This window comes from Brassica napus, chromosome C1 (genome assembly GCF_020379485.1).
Source record: "Brassica napus cultivar Da-Ae chromosome C1, Da-Ae, whole genome shotgun sequence".
NCBI lineage: Eukaryota > Viridiplantae > Streptophyta > Magnoliopsida > Brassicales > Brassicaceae > Brassica > Brassica napus.
In genome coordinates, this window is record NC_063444.1 from 23804680 (window position 1) to 23824955 (window position 20276).

Consider the following 20276-nt stretch of genomic DNA (forward strand, 5'->3'; position numbering starts at 1 on the left):
AACTATCTAAAAATAAATATAATAATTTTATATTTTACATAATGAATTATATTCATATATTCATATATAATGACTTTAAAATCATATCAAGTCCACACATGCTTTATAAATCATTAATAATGTTTTTAAAGACTTAAAACTTATTTATAATCTATTAAAAAATCAATTTATCCCAATTTTAAAATAATTTATAAAATTATAAAAATCATTTATAAAAATGTAAATTATTTATTTAACAAGAAGTCACTTAAGTTACACTTTCTTATGTGTCTACTGTCCATCATTGGTGAAGTCTTAAACATTTCTTATAATTTAGTTGGTCGATGATTTCTAATTTTTATTTCATTTATTTTGATTTAAAAAATATATATTACGTCCAGAACAAATTAATATCACTTTCCAAATAATCGAATAATATTACAAATGGTGATTTATGGTAACTAATTATTGAAATTATAGAAAGAGTTATGATGTTTGATTAATTATTTTTATATTTATAAACTATATAATTAAAAAATATATATAAATGAATATAATAATTTTATATTTTACATCAAAAATTATATTCATATATAAGTGTATAATAACTATAGTGTATTATATAATTCATACAAGCCCTATAAATCATTTATATAAATTCAATAACATTTATAAAATTAATGATGATGGTTTAAATATTATTTTATCAGAAAATTTAAATAATTTATAAGAACTTATAAATTATTTATTAGAGAAAATTAGAAAAATTAAAAAACAATTAGAAATTTACAATAGAAAAATGTTATGTATTCAATTAAAAATAAAATAAAATAAATGTGATAATTAGATATCAATATAAATGTGTGATTATTGCAATGCACACTGAAGAATATATATGTTAATCGTTCAATATATAAGCTTTAAAGACATATGATAATTTTGCAATTATAAAATATTTCGTGTTTAAGTCAAAGAGACCATAAATATAGTAGATAAGATAATGTGATGATTGAAAAAAGATTTTAAAATGGATTTTTTGGTTCAATGATTTTTTTTTTTTGATGAAATTTCAAATTTATTGATCAATCATGAAAGAGTTTCATTTACAAAAGAATCAGGCTACGAAGAATATACTGTAAAGAATAATGTGTGATTATATGGAATTCCATCTTCTAAACTAGTTGGTGAGCGGAAACCATCTCTGCAGAAGTCCAGCGTTTCGATGCTGCGGACCATACTTCAGTGACATGATTCTGTTCTTCATCGACCTATCAATAACCTTTCGCAGCTGGTCCATGGATGTCCATTTACCCTGGTGCCGCCTCGTATTTCTTTCCCTCCATACATAGTAAATGACTGTTTGAAAGATCATCTTGATTAGGATGGAATCAAGACGATTCAACCTGTTTCGCTGGATCGCATTGAGTGTGAGGGTCCAGTCGGAGTTTGTCCTCTGGCCAAAGAAGCCTCTCACCAGACTTTCCCAAACTGTGAATGAGTAAGGACAAGCAAAAAAGAGATGATCTATTGTCTCGTCCCACTCTCCACAGAGTCCACAACCCTGCGTGATACCCTAACTCCTCGTCCTGTCTCTAGTAGACAGCATGTTCTGTACTGCTAGCCAAGTGATAAATGCGTACCTAGGAACACTCTGCGTGAACCAAACGACCCTGCACCATTCAACCTTCGGCTTCTTGATCCTTATCTGCTCCCAAGTCTTTGCAGTACAGAACTTATCCTGGAAATCATCCTCTCCTTGCTTCCCCAGAACCAGATCAGTTCCCCTATCTGCATCAGGGACAGGCTCTGTAAGAATCTGATTATATAACACGTGAAACCTTCTGCTGCGCTTGTTTCTCATACTCCAGCCATAACCTGAACCCGCATCACACACCAGTGCTTTTCGAGGAAGACCCAAATACGTAGTGCCAATGGCTCCTGTGACTTCGATTAATTTCCTCATACCCATCTAATTATCGAACCAGAAATGTATAGTTTATCCATCTCGAACCTCTATTTTCATGAACTCATAGGCCATGTCTGTAACACCCCCGAACCGTCCCTTGGCATAGGTCAACCCACCGGCCAACAATCAAACAAGAACATGACCGACGGACGACCCACACCAAGGGTTGGAGATGAAAGGCCAACCGGCCAGCCAACAATCAAACAAGAACATGACTGACCGTCCAACCCAACACCATGGTCCGGGAGCGCTACGTGACGGGTTAGAGACGATCCGGCCAGAGTCACAAAATTTACTCCACGACCTCGACCAGTTCGTCCACTAACACGTCCCGCTGCGTCAAGGCACAAGGCTTTGCAACCTGTACCTAGAGTTAGCGTTTTCCGTTAGATCGAGGCCTAAAGCTTTTCAACCCGTACCACGACCTAACGTTGTGTTAGACCCGACTAGTCAAATATCAGAGTACTCATGTAGCACATATAAAACAATTACTTTTATTGATTTAAGAAATATTCATACATTGAATAATTCCAGACTGGGCCCGGCCTAATGCCAAATCGAGTCAACATAACATAATTCACAGTACCGTTTACAAAAGGCATGAAAATCTACACCGGCGTTCCTAACGTCCAGCACCATGCTATCCAATCATCCTTACCTAAAGCGACCTGCAAAAAGGACAACGGAGTTGGATGAGTAATCTAGTATTACTCAGTGAGCTGGCGGCCTCTACCCGCAACCTAGACTCTAACCCAGACAACCAAAAATAACAATCAATCTAGCCCTAGCATGCAATATAAGCTAAGGCTAAGCAAACCGTTACTAAGTTAGACTTGGCCTCCTGCCATAATCTAACTTCAAGTAACGGGAACCTGCATTTAAACAAGTCAACAACCAATCCCTAATTAACCATATATACGCTTGAGTTCAGTACTCATGTAGTGTTAGACACTTAGACTATACAAGTATCATGAGCCGGTCGACCAACAATCAAACAAGAACATGATCGGCCAACCAATGATACCGCATAGCTTTAATATCCACCACCCTTCACAAGCAATCCCTCAAACACATACAGGCCAACGTCAGGCCTACACTAACAAAATACACACAAGCCTAATCCGGTACCTAAACCAGACTTAGGACTTAATGTCAAAACCTGCAAGCAAACAATCAACAACCAAACACAATCACAATAATAACAAGATAGTAACTACCAATGACTCGATCTTACTCGTAACACCGTATATCGGTGCTACATTAACTCGAGGGTTCCATAACCCTCTACGACACACTAACACAACACTCTAACCTGGGCCCTGGTGACTTCGTGTTCCTCCTCTCTATCGGCAATATCCTATCTCCCTACCACAAAGGCCAAAAGAAGGAACTTTCAACCGACCGCGGCCCACAGTCCTTCGGGTCACCGCGCGACAGCCCACAGTCCTTCGGGTCACTGCCACATTACACCGTCGTGTAATCACTCAGCCATAGGCCATGACTCCCTCTATCTGAGTCTTCCCGATCCAGCGAATAAGGGGTTTCCTTGAACCCGCTGAATACGAGGGCGAGGAAACACTAGTCCACCCCAAAACATGCCTAGCATGGGCGGGTTTCGCACCTGCTGTCGGCATAACACACACTCGACACAATTATCCCTAGGAAAGACCTAAGGGACAAGACTCCAACCCAAAACTAAACCACTCAACCAGTTAGTCACTCCCTTACCAAGAGATGACTAACCTCAATCAACAAGATTAATTAAACGAGCAAGCATTTAATTAAATCTACTCAATCAATCTACTCAATCAAACCGTTACCCAGATAGTTCGGCCTCCTGCTACGACACTATCTTTAAAGATAACGGGAACCTGCACTCAATCATATCAACACACAAGAATAGAAAACATGATGCATCCTAGCCCTAGTCCTAGTCAGGTTATCAACTCAGTCTTAATTCCATTCATCTCAGCTTAGCCCTTGCTAAACTGAGTCCAGTTCCATAAATAAATAACCCTAAGGACTCTACCATTCAATAGATTGATCATTCCAATCTATATGCTACTCGATCTACCCTAAATTCCAAATGGAATTCACACAAAACCAACTCACAGTGTTCTAGGCGAGAAGTAGCTGGTTGATCGGAGAGGACTTGGCCAAAACCCAAGGGACGACTTGAATGGAGTGGACTGGACTGATCTCGACTTGGACTGATCTTGACTTGGAAAGAACCTCGGCTTCACCATGAAGAAACTGACAGGCCTCGACAAACTGATCTTGACTCGGACAGAACCTCCTTTAGCTTCTGGACAGTTCTTCGGACTTCCCGGCGGAGTATCGAGCAGAACTTCGACTGATATGAACCCGTAGAACTGAACTAACTCCGGAAAGCATCTCCACTTGATCATAAAAGGAACTGAGTGCCCTGGACGAATTCAGTTGGACAGAACCGTCCCTAGGCGCTGACTCGAAATCAGTAGAGAACTGACCTCGAAAACTCTCTAAAATTCTCGAAATAGCTCGGAATCACTTCCTTTCTTTTTCTACTTCTCTCTCACGTTTTTAACTTGGTTTGGACAGGTATGGATGTGAATAAATGAGCTGGGGTCGTGGGGTATTTATAGGAGACACCAGCCAATCAGCTTCAGGTTGGTGGCAGCCCGTGTGTCGCTTCGCATGGCTCCGGACGCATGCGCGGCGGCACCTCGTGCTCCACATGTCAGGCTGCATGTCCAGGACACATGCAGGACGCCACCACTCCTCCCACATGTCAGGATGCATGCCTGGAGTGCATGCAAGAAGCCACACCAGTACACACATGTCGATCAGCATGCTTCGGTTGCATGCGCGGAGACACCTCGTGCTTGGTCGATCCACCTCGTGCTTCTACATGTCAGGCTGCATGTACAGCTTCCATGCACGGCGACAACTCGAGCTTCTGGAGACACTCAGCTTGTTAGATGCTTGACACCACGTTCTGAACCCATGCAACGAGCCACCTCGAGCTTCTCGGTCGGTTTACGCGATTTTTTACCCTTCCGACAAATTTCTGACCCGTGATCAATCCCGAATATTTTTCCGCTCCCGTTCTGATGCTCTAAATATTTTTAATAGACTCCAGATGAATTCTGATATCCTGTAAAAATATTTCCCGAGCCTCCGGCTTCCTCGAAGAATTCCATAATACCGAAATTAGGGTTTTTACCCGATTTCGGGTTTTCCCCGTCGTGCTTCGATCCCGTCGTGCTTGCTTCCCGTCCTGCTTAATTCCCGTCCTGCTTCCAACTTATTATGTCTCCAGAATAATATTTTACTGATACGAAGATTTTCCGAGAAAACTTCGTAATGAAGAAACGTCGGTCTTCAAAACGTCGAGCTTCTGAAACGTCGTGCTTCCAAAAATGTTATGCTTCCAAAACTTTCGTCTGATCAATCTAAGACATCTTCTAACTATGGTCGAGCAGCTTATTCGACTCATAGTTCCCTCGCAAACAATTCTTCGACCACCTCGTTCTTCGAAATTTGCCGATCGATCCTTACCGCCCGCGGTTCGACCACCAAGTTGATGTTCGACCAGTCTTCTCTTTTCTTTGAATCATGTCAAGTTTTATGTGATCAAAACTCAACATTCCTCCTGATACTTAGACTCCCAAATGCGCGGCTCCACATTCATTTTTTTTTTTTTTTTTTTAATCCCGAAGGGCGGGTTATCACATTCTCCCCTCCTTAATAGAATTCGTCCTCGAATTCTTAGTTGCGCAATTGCTTAGCTTCACGAAATGTTCCTCCTTGATGTGTAGTGATGATGTTCAGCTTTTGAATAACTTCGTCTTGCGGTCTTGGTCATAAGATATGGTTCTTTGCTGGCTCGCCTTTCTTTCGGTTTCTTTGGGTCTCCATAAACACTTTGGATTTTGAACGTGCTCCACCTTGATAACAACTCTTCCATATCTCCTCATTACATAACTTTGTCTTGATCACTAGATGTGCTTCTTTATCGGTTGGCCTTAGATATCTCCCCTTGATTTCTTCAGTCTTCTTCTAGATTTTCTGATTCTGAACTCGCTCCATCTTAATACATCTCCATGCATTTCCTCGGTCTTGAATCCTTTCATTTCTTCACTTCTTGATTTCTCATGCTTCACTTAATCTCAACTCGTCTTCATAACTCTTTACTTTGCTTGCCCATGTCTCTTTGTGTATACTGTCTAAAGTCGCCATAATCGTCTTTATATCTCTTCACTCTGTCTTTCACTGTCCCTTGAGTGTCCTTCCCAATGTCACCACAATCATCTTCATAAATCTTCACTTGAATGATCACTGCGTCTTCTTCTTAGTTTTTACTTTGCTGCCCAACTAATTTCCCATGATACGATCTTGCCAATCTGCGCCTCTGATTACTCCAACCATTTCCTCGATCTCTTATTTCCCAGATACTGATGAAGTCCTTTCCCAACGAAGTCTTGTTTCTTTCCATCTGTCCAGTCCATACCACAGCCCAGTTCTCTGAATCTGTCTCTCCTCTTTCGCTTCGGGTTTGGGTTTGGCCTTGAACTCCCTCCACTTTAAGGTTTTCATCCCTTAAAGTTCCTATCAACGAACACACTTACTCGCTGCAATTCAAAAGAACACTTCACACACAAGTTAGTAGACAACTAATCCCAACAGTCTACTAACAACAACCTAGCAATGCTAATCAAACAACCTAGCAATGCTAACCAGCAACCTAACAGTGCTAACCAGCAACCTAGCAATTCTAGATTCCACTATCTCAATCGTAATTCCTTAAACAATAAATCTTATTGCTGGACGTGACCGGTTTCCCTAATGCCTTTTGTGACTCATTTTGACTCGATAAATATTTAAAACCGATTAAATCATGAGTTCCGGAAGCATGGACGAAACCATGCTCTGATACCACCTCTATAACACCCCCGAACCGTCCCTTGGCATAGGTCAACCCACCGGCCAACAATCAAACAAGAACATGACCGACGGACGACCCACACCAAGGGTTGGAGATGAAAGGCCAACCGGCCAGCCAACAATCAAACAAGAACATGACTGACCCTCCAACCCAACACCATGGTCCGGGAGCGCTACGTGACGGGTTAGAGACGATCCGGCCAGAGTCACAAAATTTACTCCACGACCTCGACCAGTTCGTCCACTAACACGTCCCGCTGCGTCAAGGCACAAGGCTTTGCAACCTGTACCTAGAGTTAGCGTTTTCCGTTAGATCGAGGCCTAAAGCTTTTCAACCCGTACCACGACCTAACGTTGTGTTAGACCGGACTAGTCAAATATCAGAGTACTCATGTAGCGCATATAAAACAATTACTTTTATTGATTTAAGAAATATTCATACATTGAATAATTCCAGACTGGGCCCGGCCTAATGCCAAATCGAGTCAACATAACATAATTCACAGTACCGTTTACAAAAGGCATGAAAATCTACACCGGCGGTCCTAACGTCCAGCACCATGCTATCCAATCATCCTTACCTAAAGCGACCTGCAAAACGGACAACGGAGTTGGATGAGTAATCTAGTATTACTCAGTGAGCTGGCAGCCTCTACCCGCAACCTAGACTCTAACCCAGACAACCCAAAATAACAATCAATCTAGCCCTAGCATGCAATATAAGCTAAGGCTAAGCAAACCGTTACTAAGTTAGACTTGGCCTCCTGCCATAATCTAACTTCAAGTAACGGGAACCTGCATTTAAACAAGTCAACAACCAATCCCTAGTTAACCATATATACACTTGAGTTCAGTACTCATGTAGTGTTAGACACTTAGACTATACAAGTATCATGAGCCGGTCGACCAACAATCAAACAAGAACATGATCGGCCAACCAATGATACCGCATAGCTTTAATATCCACCACCCTTCACAAGCAATCCCTCAAACACATACAGGCCAACGTCAGGCCTACACTAACAAAATACACACAAGCCTAATCCGGTACCTAAACCAGACTTAGGACTTAATGTCAGAACCTGCAAGCAAACAATCAACAACCAAACACAATCACAATAATAACAAGATAGTAACTACCAATGACTCGATCTTACTCGTAACACCGTATATCAGTGCTACATTGACTCGAGGGTTCCATAACCCTCTACGACACACTAACACAACACTCTAACCTGGGCCCTGGTGACTTCGTGTTCCTCCTCTCTATCGGCAATATCCTATCTCCCTACCACAAAGGCCAAAAGAAGGAACTTTCAACCGACCGCGGCCCACAGTCCTTCGGGTCACCGCACGACAGCCCACAGTCCTTCGGGTCACTGCCACATTACACCGTCGTGTAATCACTCAGCCATAGGCCATGACCCCGTCTATCTGAGTCTTCCCGATCCAGCGAATAAGGGGTTTCCTTGAACCCGCTGAATACGAGGGCGAGGAAACACTAGTCCACCCCAAAACATGCCTAGCATGGGCGGGTTTCGCACCTGCTGTCGGCATAACACACACTCGACACAATTATCCCTAGGAAAGACCTAAGGGACAAGACTCCAACCCAAAACTAAACCACTCAACCAGTTAGTCACTCCCTTACCAAGAGATGACTAACCTCAATCAACAAGATTAATTAAACGAGCAAGCATTTAATTAAATCTACTCAATCAATCTACTCAATCAAACCGTTACCCAGATAGTTCGGCCTCCTGCTACGACACTATCTTTAAAGATAACGGGAACCTGCACTCAATCATATCAACACACAAGAATAGAAAACATGATGCATCCTAGCCCTAGTCCTAGTCAGGTTATCAACTCAGTCTTAATTCCATTCATCTCAGCTTAGCCCTTGCTAAACTGAGTCCAGTTCCATAAATAAATAACCCTAAGGACTCTACCATTCAATAGATTGATCATTCCAATCTATATGCTACTCGATCTACCCTAAATTCCAAATGGAATTCACACAAAACCAACTCACAGTGTTCTAGGCGAGAAGTAGCTGGTTGATCGGAGAGGACTTGGCCAAAACCCAAGGGACGACTTGAATGGAGTGGACTGGACTGATCTCGACTTGGACTGATCTTGACTTGGAAAGAACCTCGGCTTCACCATGAAGAAACTGACAGGCCTCGACAAACTGATCTTGACTCGGACAGAACCTCCTTTAGCTTCTGGACAGTTCTTCGGACTTCCCGGCGGAGTATCGAGCAGAACTTCGACTGATATGAACCCGTAGAACTGAACTAACTCCGGAAAGCATCTCCACTTGATCATAAAAGGAACTGAGTGCCCTGGACGAATTCAGTTGGACAGAACCGTCCCTAGGCGCTGACTCGAAATCAGTAGAGAACTGACCTCGAAAACTCTCTAAAATTCTCGAAATAGCTCGGAATCACTTCCTTTCTTTTTCTACTTCTCTCTCACATTTTTAACTTGGTTTGGACAGGTCTGGATGTGAATAAATGAGCTGGGGTCGTGGGGTATTTATAGGAGACACCAGCCAATCAGCTTCAGGTTGGTGGCAGCCCGTGTGTCGCTTCGCATGGCTCCGGACGCATGCGCGGCGGCACCTCGTGCTCCACATGTCAGGCTGCATGTCCAGGACACATGCAGGACGCCACCACTCCTCCCACATGTCAGTATGCATGCCTGTAGTGCATGCAAGAAGCCACACCAGTACACACATGTCGATCAGCATGCTTCGGTTGCATGCGCGGAGACACCTCGTGCTTGGTCGATCCACCTCGTGCTTCTACATGTCAGGCTGCATGTACAGCTTCCATGCACGGCGACACCTCGAGCTTCTGGAGACACTCAGCTTGTTAGATGCTTGACACCACGTTCTGAACCCATGCAACGAGCCACCTCGAGCTTCTCGGTCGGTTTACGCGATTTTTTACCCTTCCGACAAATTTCTGACCCGTGATCAATCCCGAATATTTTTCCGCTCCCATTCTGATGCTCTAAATATTTTTAATAGACTCCAGATGAATTCTGATATCCTGTAAAAATATTTCCCGAGCCTCCGGCTTCCTCGAAGAATTCCATAATACCGAAATTAGGGTTTTTACCCGATTTCGGGTTTTCTCCGTCGTGCTTCGATCCCGTCGTGCTTGCTTCCCGTCCTGCTTAATTACCATCCTGCTTCCAACTTATTATGTCTCCAGAATAATATTTTACTGATACGAAGATTTTCCGAGAAAACTTCGTAATGAAGAAACGTCGGTCTTCAAAACGTCGGTCTTCAAAACTTCGAGCTTCTGAAACGTCGTGCTTCCAAAAATGTTATGCTTCCAAAACTTTCGTCTGATCAATCTAAGACATCTTCTAACTATGGTCGAGCAGCTTATTCGACTCATAGTTCCCTCGCAAACAATTCTTCGACCACCTCGTTCTTCGAAATTTGCCGATCGATCCTTACCGCCCGCGGTTCGACCACCAAGTTGATGTTCGACCAGTCTTCTCTTTTCTTCGAATCATGTCAAGTTTTATGTGATCAAAACTCAACATTCCTCCTGATACTTAGACTCCCAAATGCTCGGCTCCACATTCATTTTTTTTTTTTTTTAATCCCGAAGGGCGGGTTATCACAATGTCCCTCAGCTTAAGTAATTTCCACCAAATCCATGATCCCTTATTATCATCTCTTACATCCCAAAAGGAACTCTGTCTAAGCAAGTAGCGCTTGATCCAACAAACCCACAGTGAAGTTGGTTGAGTGAAAATACGCCATATAAGCCTAAAGCATAAACCTTAGATGTATCTCTAAGCGTCCTCAACCCAAGCCCTCTCTCCTCCTTAGGGTAACATAAATCTTCCCAGCTCACCTTTGCTTTCAGAGTTTGCATAGGCGATCCTGACCAAAGAAAGGCACTGCACATGCTTTCTATTGTGTCCAGACAGTTATCAGGGAGTATAAAAGCAGAGCTCCGAAAATTCATCATGCTCACAATAACCGACTGAATCAATTGGAATCGCTCAGCGAAGGACAGGCTCTTGTTCGACCAGCAGAGCATCTTCCTTCTGATCTTATCTATCAAAGGCTCATAGTCATGAGTTGTTAAAGATTTTGTGCTTAATGGCATACCTAAGTATCGAATAGGTAGGTTTCCAACTCCAATTCCCAATGCCTCCGCTTCAGTAATCATTAACATATGGTTACTTCCTGCTACATATATTTGGGACTTTGCTTCATTTATATGAAGTCCATATATCTCTGCAAATTCTTTCAGAACCTCCATAATCCCGTTTAAAGATTCTGAGGTGCCATCAATAAAAACCAGGATGTCGTCTGCGAAACTCAAATGAGTGAGCTTGACTCCTTGGCACTGAGGATGATAAGCAAACTTCCCCTCTTCGGCTGCTTGGTTGAGCAATTTTGAGAGCACATTACTAAGAATGACGTACAAGCTCCCTTATTCCTCTGGCGCTCGTGAAGAAGCCTTCAAGACTTCCATTTACTAAAACCGAGCATCCCTGCCTTATTCCTCTGGCGCTCGTGAAGAAGCCTTTGATTGCACATCTTGCTGAGCAGGAGGCCTTGTGATAGCCATTTATCAGCTCAGATGCCAAGAGAACATTTTCCAACAGCAGCCTTTCTTTTATGAATGCACTCTGATTCGCCTCTATACCTCCTGGAAATATGAGCTTGAGCATGTTAGCTAACACCTTCGAGATTACCTTGTACAACAGATTGCAGCATGCTATGGGCCTGAAGTCTTTCATCATCTGTGCATTTTCGGTCTTCGGGATCAATGTTAGACTTGTTGCATTTATTCATGTAGGGAGAAATCCAAAGAGGAAGAAAGACTGAATCGCAGTAATGAAATCTCTGCCAATCACAGGCCAAGCCGCAGCGTAGAATTATTTTGTGTAGCCGTCAGGTCATCATATATCTCGCGTCCTGAGACAGGAGCAACCAGCTGTGCACATACACCTCCTGGGCACCTATACGTCAGTAGACCACAGAGATCAGCACCCGTACCCTCTAGTCCAGTGATATCCTGCGTTTGTAAGAATCTTTGGAAGTGTGAGACCGCTGCTCTCTTAATGTCAATAGATGCAGTAAGAATTCTCCAATCTCTGTAGTGAGGCTTTGAATAGCGTTTCTAGCAGTCCAAGTCTGAACGAAACGATGATAGAAAACCGTATTCAGATCTCCAGCCTGCAGCCATCTTATACACGACTTCTGTAACCAAAATTTCTCCTCTATTCTTGCAAGCTTCTGCCAGCGAGCGGAAGCCTTAGACTCTTGAGAACATTTTAGAGGGCTGGGGTCAGTGAGCACTCTGTTCTGACAAGCACAAAGCTCCTCATAAGTTTGCTTGGTTCTGTTCGGTAAATCACCATATCTGGTCCGGTTCAGAGCTCTTAGATTGAACTTAAGCAGTTTTAATTTCCTATGAAAACATGACAAAGTTGAACGAGAATGGTATAGCTTAGGCGATGTATCCCAAACTTCTTTGACAGTATGTAGAAAATCCTCATGATTTGCCAGATAGTTAAAGAACCGAAATGGCTTTCTTCATCAAGGTCTCCTGAAAGCCTGACCATACATCTTGCATGATCTGAAACCCCTCCTGCTTCAAATTTAGCAAAAGACTGAGGATATCTCTGCAGCCATTCCCCATTTACAAGAGCCCTGTCTAGTTTCTTCCCAATAGGGTCCTCGTCTCTTTTCTTCCACCACGTAAAAAGAGCACCAATATAAGGTAGATCCAGCAACACACAGTCGGTTGTAACTTCTTGAAAGTGCGTCATACCCGTTTGATCACTTCGATAATCCAAAGCGCGAGAGTGCTCGGTTGAGGATAGAGTCACATTAAAGTCCCCTACCAGAATCCACAGGAGATTAAGAATAGAATATGCTGCTTTAGTTTCTCTCAGGTCTCTCCAAAGCTGTATCCTCTCTACAGACGTATTGTGGGCGTAGATAGCTGAGCAAATGAATTGATCCCCTGATTCTGGTATCTGAATGGCACATGTTATGATCTGATCACTCATGTGCAATTTTGTTACCACCACCTCATTTGACCAGCAAAACCAGATTCTACCTAGACGATGGTATTCATAATTCGTCAAGACTTGCCAGTGAGGCATAGCCGCTTCCATACACTTCGTTAACTTCTCTTCTCGGACTCTTGTTTCTGCTAGACAGCCAAAAATTGGTTTCTCAGCCTGAATCCAACTTCTCACTGCTCTATGTTCACATGACATGTTAAATCCACGCATATTCCAAGCAAAGAAACTCGTCACAGCTTCCTTACAGAAGTTTTCTTTTGTTGTCCCTGCCTACCCCCAAACTTCAAATCTTTTGCTTGAACTATGGTCTTCTTTTTTGATTTATTTACTAAACCAACATTTTGGCGCCTCCCTTTAACGGTCGAGACTTTAGAAGGCACTCCTCTCTTTTCAACTAATTCACCCTCCTCGATCTCATCCTCCTCTTTGTTCATATCATCCTCATCCTTTTGTTCAAATTCCCCATCCTCCTGCTCCAAGTCCAAACGAGGGCTGAATCTAGAAGGCGAGACCACTATGTTGACTTCATCATCTTTATTAAGCTCTGAACTCTCTGCAGAATTGAGGTGTTGATTGCCATATACCTGTGACCAATTTCCCTCCACTGTAGCTGGAAAAGTCTCAGTTGTTGGCTCAGCAATCCTAATCTGTGGCAAAATTTCAACATTGTCTGTCTCACCATCATCATGAGACTTTACCTCTATGCGAGGCAGAGCCTGTTCCACCGGTGGTCCCTCTCCCTGCAGTTGAGAATCTTTTGGTAGTGCTACCAACTCCTTCAAGAGATCAGTAACAACATTTCCTCGCGTACCATCTTCCACCGGAGATGGAACTACTTTGAAAACCTCCTTGCGTACATCCTCTACTCAGCGCTGGAGTATCTTGACATTATCAGCCTTGCAGTCTGATCCCTTATGCCCCCATCCTTTACAAACAGCGCAACGCGACGGAAGCCAAGTATAGTTTACTTCAATCTCACACTGATCTCCGTTCTTGTCTTTGAAGACAATTCTCTCAACTAACGGGTTATGCAAGTTAACCTCTGCTAATATACGAGCTACATCCAAATGAGTACACATTTCCGTATTGGGATGAAGTTTTACGAAATTCCCAGCCGCTCTCATCAAACACTTCAAGCCATATTGATTGTATGGTTTGTGTTATTTTTTAGGGGGAGATTGAGATATTTGGCAAAACAATATGTAAGGAAATTAGGAAGAAATTAGCAATACATGTTAAATGTGATAAAAAGAAAGAAATGATAATGAGATAAATAAGAAGATACAAAATAATACAAATACGAAGAAAATGTATAAGTCAATCTGATAATTTCATATGTAATTCCACAAATATTTGTTATTACTAAATACTCATTATTTATTTTGTATTAAACTTATGAAAACTTTGCAACTCGAAATTATTGTGCATCAAAGTTAAATGGGGTGATATATAAGTTAATGTCATGATATATAAATGCTTTAAAATATATTTTACGTCCACTGATCATGAGTTCGTTAATAATTTGATCTAACTCATGTAAAATAAATAATTTTAGCAACTTAGATTAATATTTTGAATTATTACTAAAATTAACGTTTCTAAAATTAAAATACTGAATTTTTAAAAGTTTAAGCTATTTTGAGTTAAAAATTATCTTTTTATACTTCTAATCATTATTCAAAACTTATGGGGATTATATGCATAATATATATTTTCATACAATATTTAAATTTGCTAATTCGCAGACAATCACTTAGTTAATATATTATAGTATAGAATTTTATAAAAATAAACTTCGTGAAGAATAGTTTTAATATAAAACATTACATATTTAATATATTTTTATAATTTATAAACGCATAAACCACCTAAATAATAATTTAAGGTCTGATTAGTCGTTATAGGCGTTAGGTGCTGAGTTACTGTCTGTTTAGCTCCTAACATGTACACTTGCTTTGATCTACCGTTGCACAGATTGTGGAAACAGTATCAAGTATATCATTCTTGACTACCATCAACAGCACTGGTGCATCAATGTCTTCTCCGACAATGCAGTCTGCGTAGAATTACCACCAACCCATCTAACAACTTGTTTGGTCGTGACGACGTCACACATATCCCTGTTCATTTCACAGTAGAACCCTAGGTACGTAAATATTTCAATCACCATCTGGTCCTATTTATTATCAAGGGCATGATCCCCTTCCTAATCGTCGTAGGTTGTCGCGCATGTTTATTTCCTATAAAACGAAAGTGTCCTCCTTCATCGACATACAAACTGCAACAAATATAAAACTAACGTAATAATAAAATAGAAAATGGATATTAAAGATATTGTTGTCAACAAAATCAAATAATGACACCTATTATAGAGTTATCAGTTTTGCATTTAATATGTAAATTAGAGATATTTTCTCTAATTTCTTTTTTTTTTTCACTGAAAATGCATTACTTATAAAAATTGTCAACCAAAACACAAGTTCTCGCCAAGAAATTAAAAACAGAGCCTCAAACTCTAATTTATTTTCTTGTATTTATTTTTATTCTTCTTTCTTTCACTTTGGAATGTAAACAATAATATATACAGAGATGAAGCAAAAGATAGAAAAAGAATATTTTTACTATGTGAAATTAATACTGAGGATAGAAGAACAACAAAGCTCTTCTTCTCCGACTATAGTTGGTGATTATATTTTCTCTTTCAAATTTTTTTTATTGGATCTTACTGATTAATCTTAGGATTATAATTTTTTAGAGATTGATTTCTCTTTGATTTTGATAAATTAAGGGTTTTGATTTTGGATTTGAGATGAGTTAGTCTAATAATATTAATATCTCATGTTCTTTTTTTAAGATGGTTTTTATGAGATGAATATGAATAATTAATAATTAATTTAGATTTATAATTATTTGGGAGTTGGTTTTTTTTTGGATTTTGATCAAGAAAAAGATTTGATTTTTGATTTAAGATCAACTAGTTTTAATGATGAGGAGGTGGATCAACATGCAAAAGCTTCAGGAAATTTAATTATTGTTACAACAAAACAGAAGCAAGTATTGTATGATATAAAGTCCGTCTAAAAATGCCATTCATTTGGGTTTAACTTCACATTGGGTAGTTCATGGTAATGAAAATGTAACCGGATATTATACATTATAATAGAACGTTTGTAAAATAAATGGTTAACATGACCATAAATAAATGATATACGTTTAAATTACCAAATTATAATTAAAACATCAAATTCTAAAAATACTACCTGGTTATTCAACCACACGTCTGTGGTCGGGTGGTCAAGATGTTCCGTAGATTCCTAAAAGGATCCGAATTCAAATTTGCATCATTCCAGATTTCCACGCGTGTGATCACCGGAGTTTTCACATTCTCTCCGGAGAATGGTTTATCATTGTTTTTTTTTGTTCCTAAGTGGTTATTCCAATTATTTTATTATTAGTCCGATAAAAATTGTTAATGAATAATGTTTCTTTCCAGGTAGATGCAGCCAAATTCGATCAGTGACAAACAAGTATTTATTGCTATCGGTGACTACAGAACACTCAAATTTCCAATATGAATGTCCTTCACTTGATCTAACGAAGGTGATCATGAAAGATGCAAAACCATCTAGGTGGATGAATCGTCTTATGAAGTAGTTGGAAATGTTTGTGGGTATTTAAAATATTCCTTGACATAAATATTGCTAGTATGGTGTAATGTGCATGAAAATCAGTATGTATCCGGCATGTTGTTTTTTAGTTTTTGATGGTTAGATATAATTTAACAACTGGATAATGTTATGTATTTCTATATATGTTTAATATAATTGGTTTTATTTAAATATAACCAGATTTGTTGATGTTTATGTTTAAGTATAAATTATACTCCCTCCGTTTTTTTTAATATAAGTCGTTTTGGAGAAATTTTTAGGTTCCAAATTATATGACGTTTTCGGTTTTCTATGCAAAATTTATTAACACTTAGTGTTATATGACTAATGATAATATACATTCTATCCCCTAGACTATATTTGCGAAGTGATTTTGCCACATGTCCTATCTACAATCATTTTTACAAAAAAAATGATGACATGGCTAACAAAATTGATGACATGGCTTATAGTTAATATGACATGGACAATCACATTTATTACTGACATATATTTTTGGTACACTTTATAGAATATTGCAATAACTAATACATTACATTTAATGTTGATTTATATTTTTGTTAAACTTCTTAAAATATGGTAATAATTCATAAATCATCACTAAAATAAATATATTGAAATATGCATTATAAATTTCGAAATACATTATTTAATTGTATTTTTATAATTATACAATTTTTATTACTAATATTTTCAAAATTTTCTACATCTTTTTAAAAAAATAAATAAATTGTTAATCGTAATTTCATTAGTTTCTTTTAGATATCTACAAATTTTATAAATATTGTTTAGTTATAATTTTTTAATAAATATACAATTTTTATATGATTTTTAGTAATTTTATACAAGTTGATTTAATACATTTAACCAAAATAAATAGATAAAAAATTTATCTAAAATTAGAATTTTAAATATATTACATATATATTATTAAATGTAATTTAAAATAAACAAAATTATTTTTTCTTAATTTTATGCTTAAATAATCAACTTTATATTAAATATTAGTCAAAAATAATAAAATATCTAATATTAATAAATTTCATTTTAAATATAATTTAACTTTTAAAAAATTTATTCCTCCACAACACATAATTTTATTATTGGTTGATTTGTGGTTAGGTAAGTAGTTAATGATGTTTTTGTTTAGAAAATATAAAAAATTAATGATTTTTTTAATCTATGCAGACAATTCTAAAATGACTTATATTACAAAACGGAGGGAGTAGTTAAAAATGAATTATATAACCAGATTTGTTGCATTAAATGTGAGATATCATGTAGATTTGGTGTCAAATATAACTAGTTTTCCTAATATGAAATGGTTCATGTGTTATAAAAGGTTCATGTGTTATAAAATAAGTTCTGTAGCATAATCCAAACTGTGGAGGAACATTTTTGTGTCACAACAATACATGTTGTGAAATTTATGTGGTAGTTAAGAAATATATCATGAACGAAATAGCTGAAACGAAATTAACAAGTTTATCTAATAAAAATGTCAAATATTCTGACTGTGTTTATCTTGTTCTTGCCGTAAACACCATCTTTTCATAAGTTTTTAGTTAAAACTCTTCAAAATATTCTGATTGCTAAGTGTAAATTTTTTGTTTACCTCAATAACAAAACTCGGCTCAGTTCGGGAAGAACAAGTATGCATAAATACTTGTATATATTATTAAGGACTCGGGAAGCATATTGTTATGTACTTATTAGAAGCTTATAAAAAATGACACAGTAATTTGAAGATCTTCAATTCTCACGGTCTGACGCAAGAGTTGATTCGAAAATTATAAAATTTTCTCATATTTTTTTGAGAAAAAAGTAGAAGAAAAAATGATTGTTGGCTAAAGAGATGAGGCATGAACGGATCATGTAATACCCCTGAAAAAATATCAAAACATGTGGTCATGTTATGCCCAAAAATAAAGTTTCACGTGCAGTAGGAAACAGAGAACATTTTTCAAAAAAGAAAAGAAAAGTTAAAAGTTAGAGAGGTATTACCAGAGAAGCAAAGATGGGCTGCATTGATCTTATCAATTTAACAAGTACCAATATTTATCGGCTGGTGCTTACAAGAACATCAAACAAACCCTACATCACAAGAGGATCATCGATGGCTGCTATTCGAGCTGAGTCAGTGGCTACTGAGAAATTAGGAATCTTTATCGAGAAGAATCCTCCCGAGTCCAAACTCACCCAACTCGGTGTTCGTAGTTGGCCCAAGTACGCCCTTCTTCGTCTTTAGTTCTTGATTCGAAACCAATTAGTAGACACAATCATCAAAGCTTTATTCTTTTTTCTCGCCTGGAAAAGATGTCTTTAAGCTTTTTATCGTTGTTGTCGAATTCAATCACCGTTGGTTTGGTGAAATGATGGAACAGGTGGGGTTGTCCTCCAAGCAAGTTTCCGTGGACTTATGATGCAAAGGAGACTTGTTTTCTGCTAGAGGGGAAAGTGAAAGTGTACCCTGATGGGTCCGATGAAGGCGTGGAGATTGAAGCAGGCGACTTTGTTGTTTTCCCTAAAGGGATGAGTTGCACTTGGGATGTATCCGTTGCTGTTGATAAACACTACCAATTCGAGTGAATGGTTATCAGTTTCTGCTCCGCATATTTGGTGATATGTTCGATATAACTTCACTGTCATTGTATGTTGACTTAATTTTGTGTGTCATGTATCAGTCTATGCATTGCTGGGATTTATTTGCTTCGATATCTAAGTGATTTCTCGTCATGTAATGTCCCGTTGCTGGCATTTCCTGCCCGATCCTCATCATCCTAACTTAGGTTAGCGCGTCGAGGATCTAGGGGTTTAATTGTTTTGGTATGTTCTTTTGGCTGCCTAGGACAGGCTTGAAGTATGAGACTATTAGAGAATTTCGGTTAGAAGTTTTTTTGCGTTATTTTAGAATTTTTAAGGACTTTGTGCTTGACATGTCCTAGGATAAGCAGATAAAGAAAACCAGAGAAATAAATATTAGCACTAGATTTGTTCATTATGAATCTAGCTATTCAACAAGCCAAAACCCAACACTACACTGAGAAAATTAGTTTTGCACCTCATTCGAACTCACCTGAAAAAAAATGGAGTGAATATTTTGAAAAATACTCAGTGCGGAAACCTCTAGGGACCCCAAAATGAGAAAAAAAAACGAGGATAAATCCCAACAGTTACAACATGAGACCATGCAACCTAAAGAGGTATATTTGCATTCCTCATGTTGCCACGTGAGAGTTCACCACCTAAATTGATACCCGTGAGTTCAACGCCTTCACGCAATCACATTACCCAAACTTGTCCACGCGTGATCCGACAAATTTTATAACTCCACACACGTCTGCTGACTGCCTCCTCCAGCAATGAATTATGCCACCTCATTTGATCCACACATGACCCAACGAGAAACAATGCAAAGCTGGAGAAATACTTCTCTGCGTTACGTTGCACAAGAATCACATAGTCTTCAGCCTTTCTCTAACTTCTATACATAATGATCCAGATAGTGGTGGAAAATCCGCAGACGGATTTGCCTCTGTTACTTTGAGAATCCATCAACGGTGGTCGCAATCCACAGGACTTGGTGGTGGTTAAGGAACTTATTCTTCCTCCCATGATTTGAACATGATTTTTAAAGAAGGAGAAGGTGGAGATTATCA

At 38.9% G+C, this 20276-nt stretch overlaps 3 protein-coding genes across 3 annotated transcripts; 1 reads left to right on the forward strand and 2 right to left on the reverse strand.

The window, feature by feature from the left end:
- Positions 1–10575: 10575 nt before the first annotated feature.
- LOC106355816 lies at positions 10576–11656 on the reverse strand. The gene is made up of 2 exons (XM_013795695.1): positions 11332–11656; positions 10576–11288 (listed from the first exon to the last, which is right to left on the reverse strand). The coding sequence occupies exons 1-2, from the start codon at positions 11654–11656 to the stop codon at positions 10576–10578; spliced, it is 1038 nt and encodes a 345-aa protein (XP_013651149.1).
- Positions 11657–11915: 259 nt separating this feature from the next.
- Positions 11916–14028, reverse strand: LOC106355817. Its single transcript, XM_013795696.1, has 4 exons — positions 13837–14028; positions 13288–13689; positions 12423–13219; positions 11916–12327 (listed from the first exon to the last, which is right to left on the reverse strand). The coding sequence occupies exons 1-4, from the start codon at positions 14026–14028 to the stop codon at positions 11916–11918; spliced, it is 1803 nt and encodes a 600-aa protein (XP_013651150.1).
- Positions 14029–18508: 4480 nt separating this feature from the next.
- LOC111204650 lies at positions 18509–19353 on the forward strand. The gene is made up of 2 exons (XM_022699836.2): positions 18509–18843; positions 19002–19353. Exons 1-2 carry the CDS (start codon positions 18635–18637, stop codon positions 19204–19206), a joined length of 414 nt encoding a protein of 137 aa, XP_022555557.1. The 5' UTR covers positions 18509–18634; the 3' UTR covers positions 19207–19353.
- The last annotated feature ends 923 nt before the right edge of the window (positions 19354–20276 follow it).

What these genes read in the sequence shown, in the direction of transcription:
- LOC106355817 (XM_013795696.1), bottom strand. Translation starts at nt 14,028, where the DNA reads ATGTGTACTCATTTGGATGTAGCTCGTATATTAGCAGAGGTTAACTTG. An exon ending in CAGACTGCAAGGCTGATAAT is followed by an intron (nt 13,690 to 13,836) that starts GTCAAGATACTC and finishes TCTCAACTGCAG; the next exon opens with GGAGAGGGACCACCGGTGGA. An exon ending in TTCGGTTCTTTAACTATCTG is followed by an intron (nt 12,328 to 12,422) that starts GCAAATCATGAG and finishes ATGTTTTCATAG; the next exon opens with GAAATTAAAACTGCTTAAGT.
- LOC106355816 (XM_013795695.1), bottom strand. Translation starts at nt 11,656, where the DNA reads ATGATGAAAGACTTCAGGCCCATAGCATGCTGCAATCTGTTGTACAAG. An exon ending in AGGAATAAGGGAGCTTGTAC is followed by an intron (nt 11,289 to 11,331) that starts GTCATTCTTAGT and finishes TCAACCAAGCAG; the next exon opens with CCGAAGAGGGGAAGTTTGCT.
- LOC111204650 (XM_022699836.2), top strand. Translation starts at nt 18,635, where the DNA reads ATGGGCTGCATTGATCTTATCAATTTAACAAGTACCAATATTTATCGG. An exon ending in GGTGTTCGTAGTTGGCCCAA is followed by an intron (nt 18,844 to 19,001) that starts GTACGCCCTTCT and finishes ATGATGGAACAG; the next exon opens with GTGGGGTTGTCCTCCAAGCA.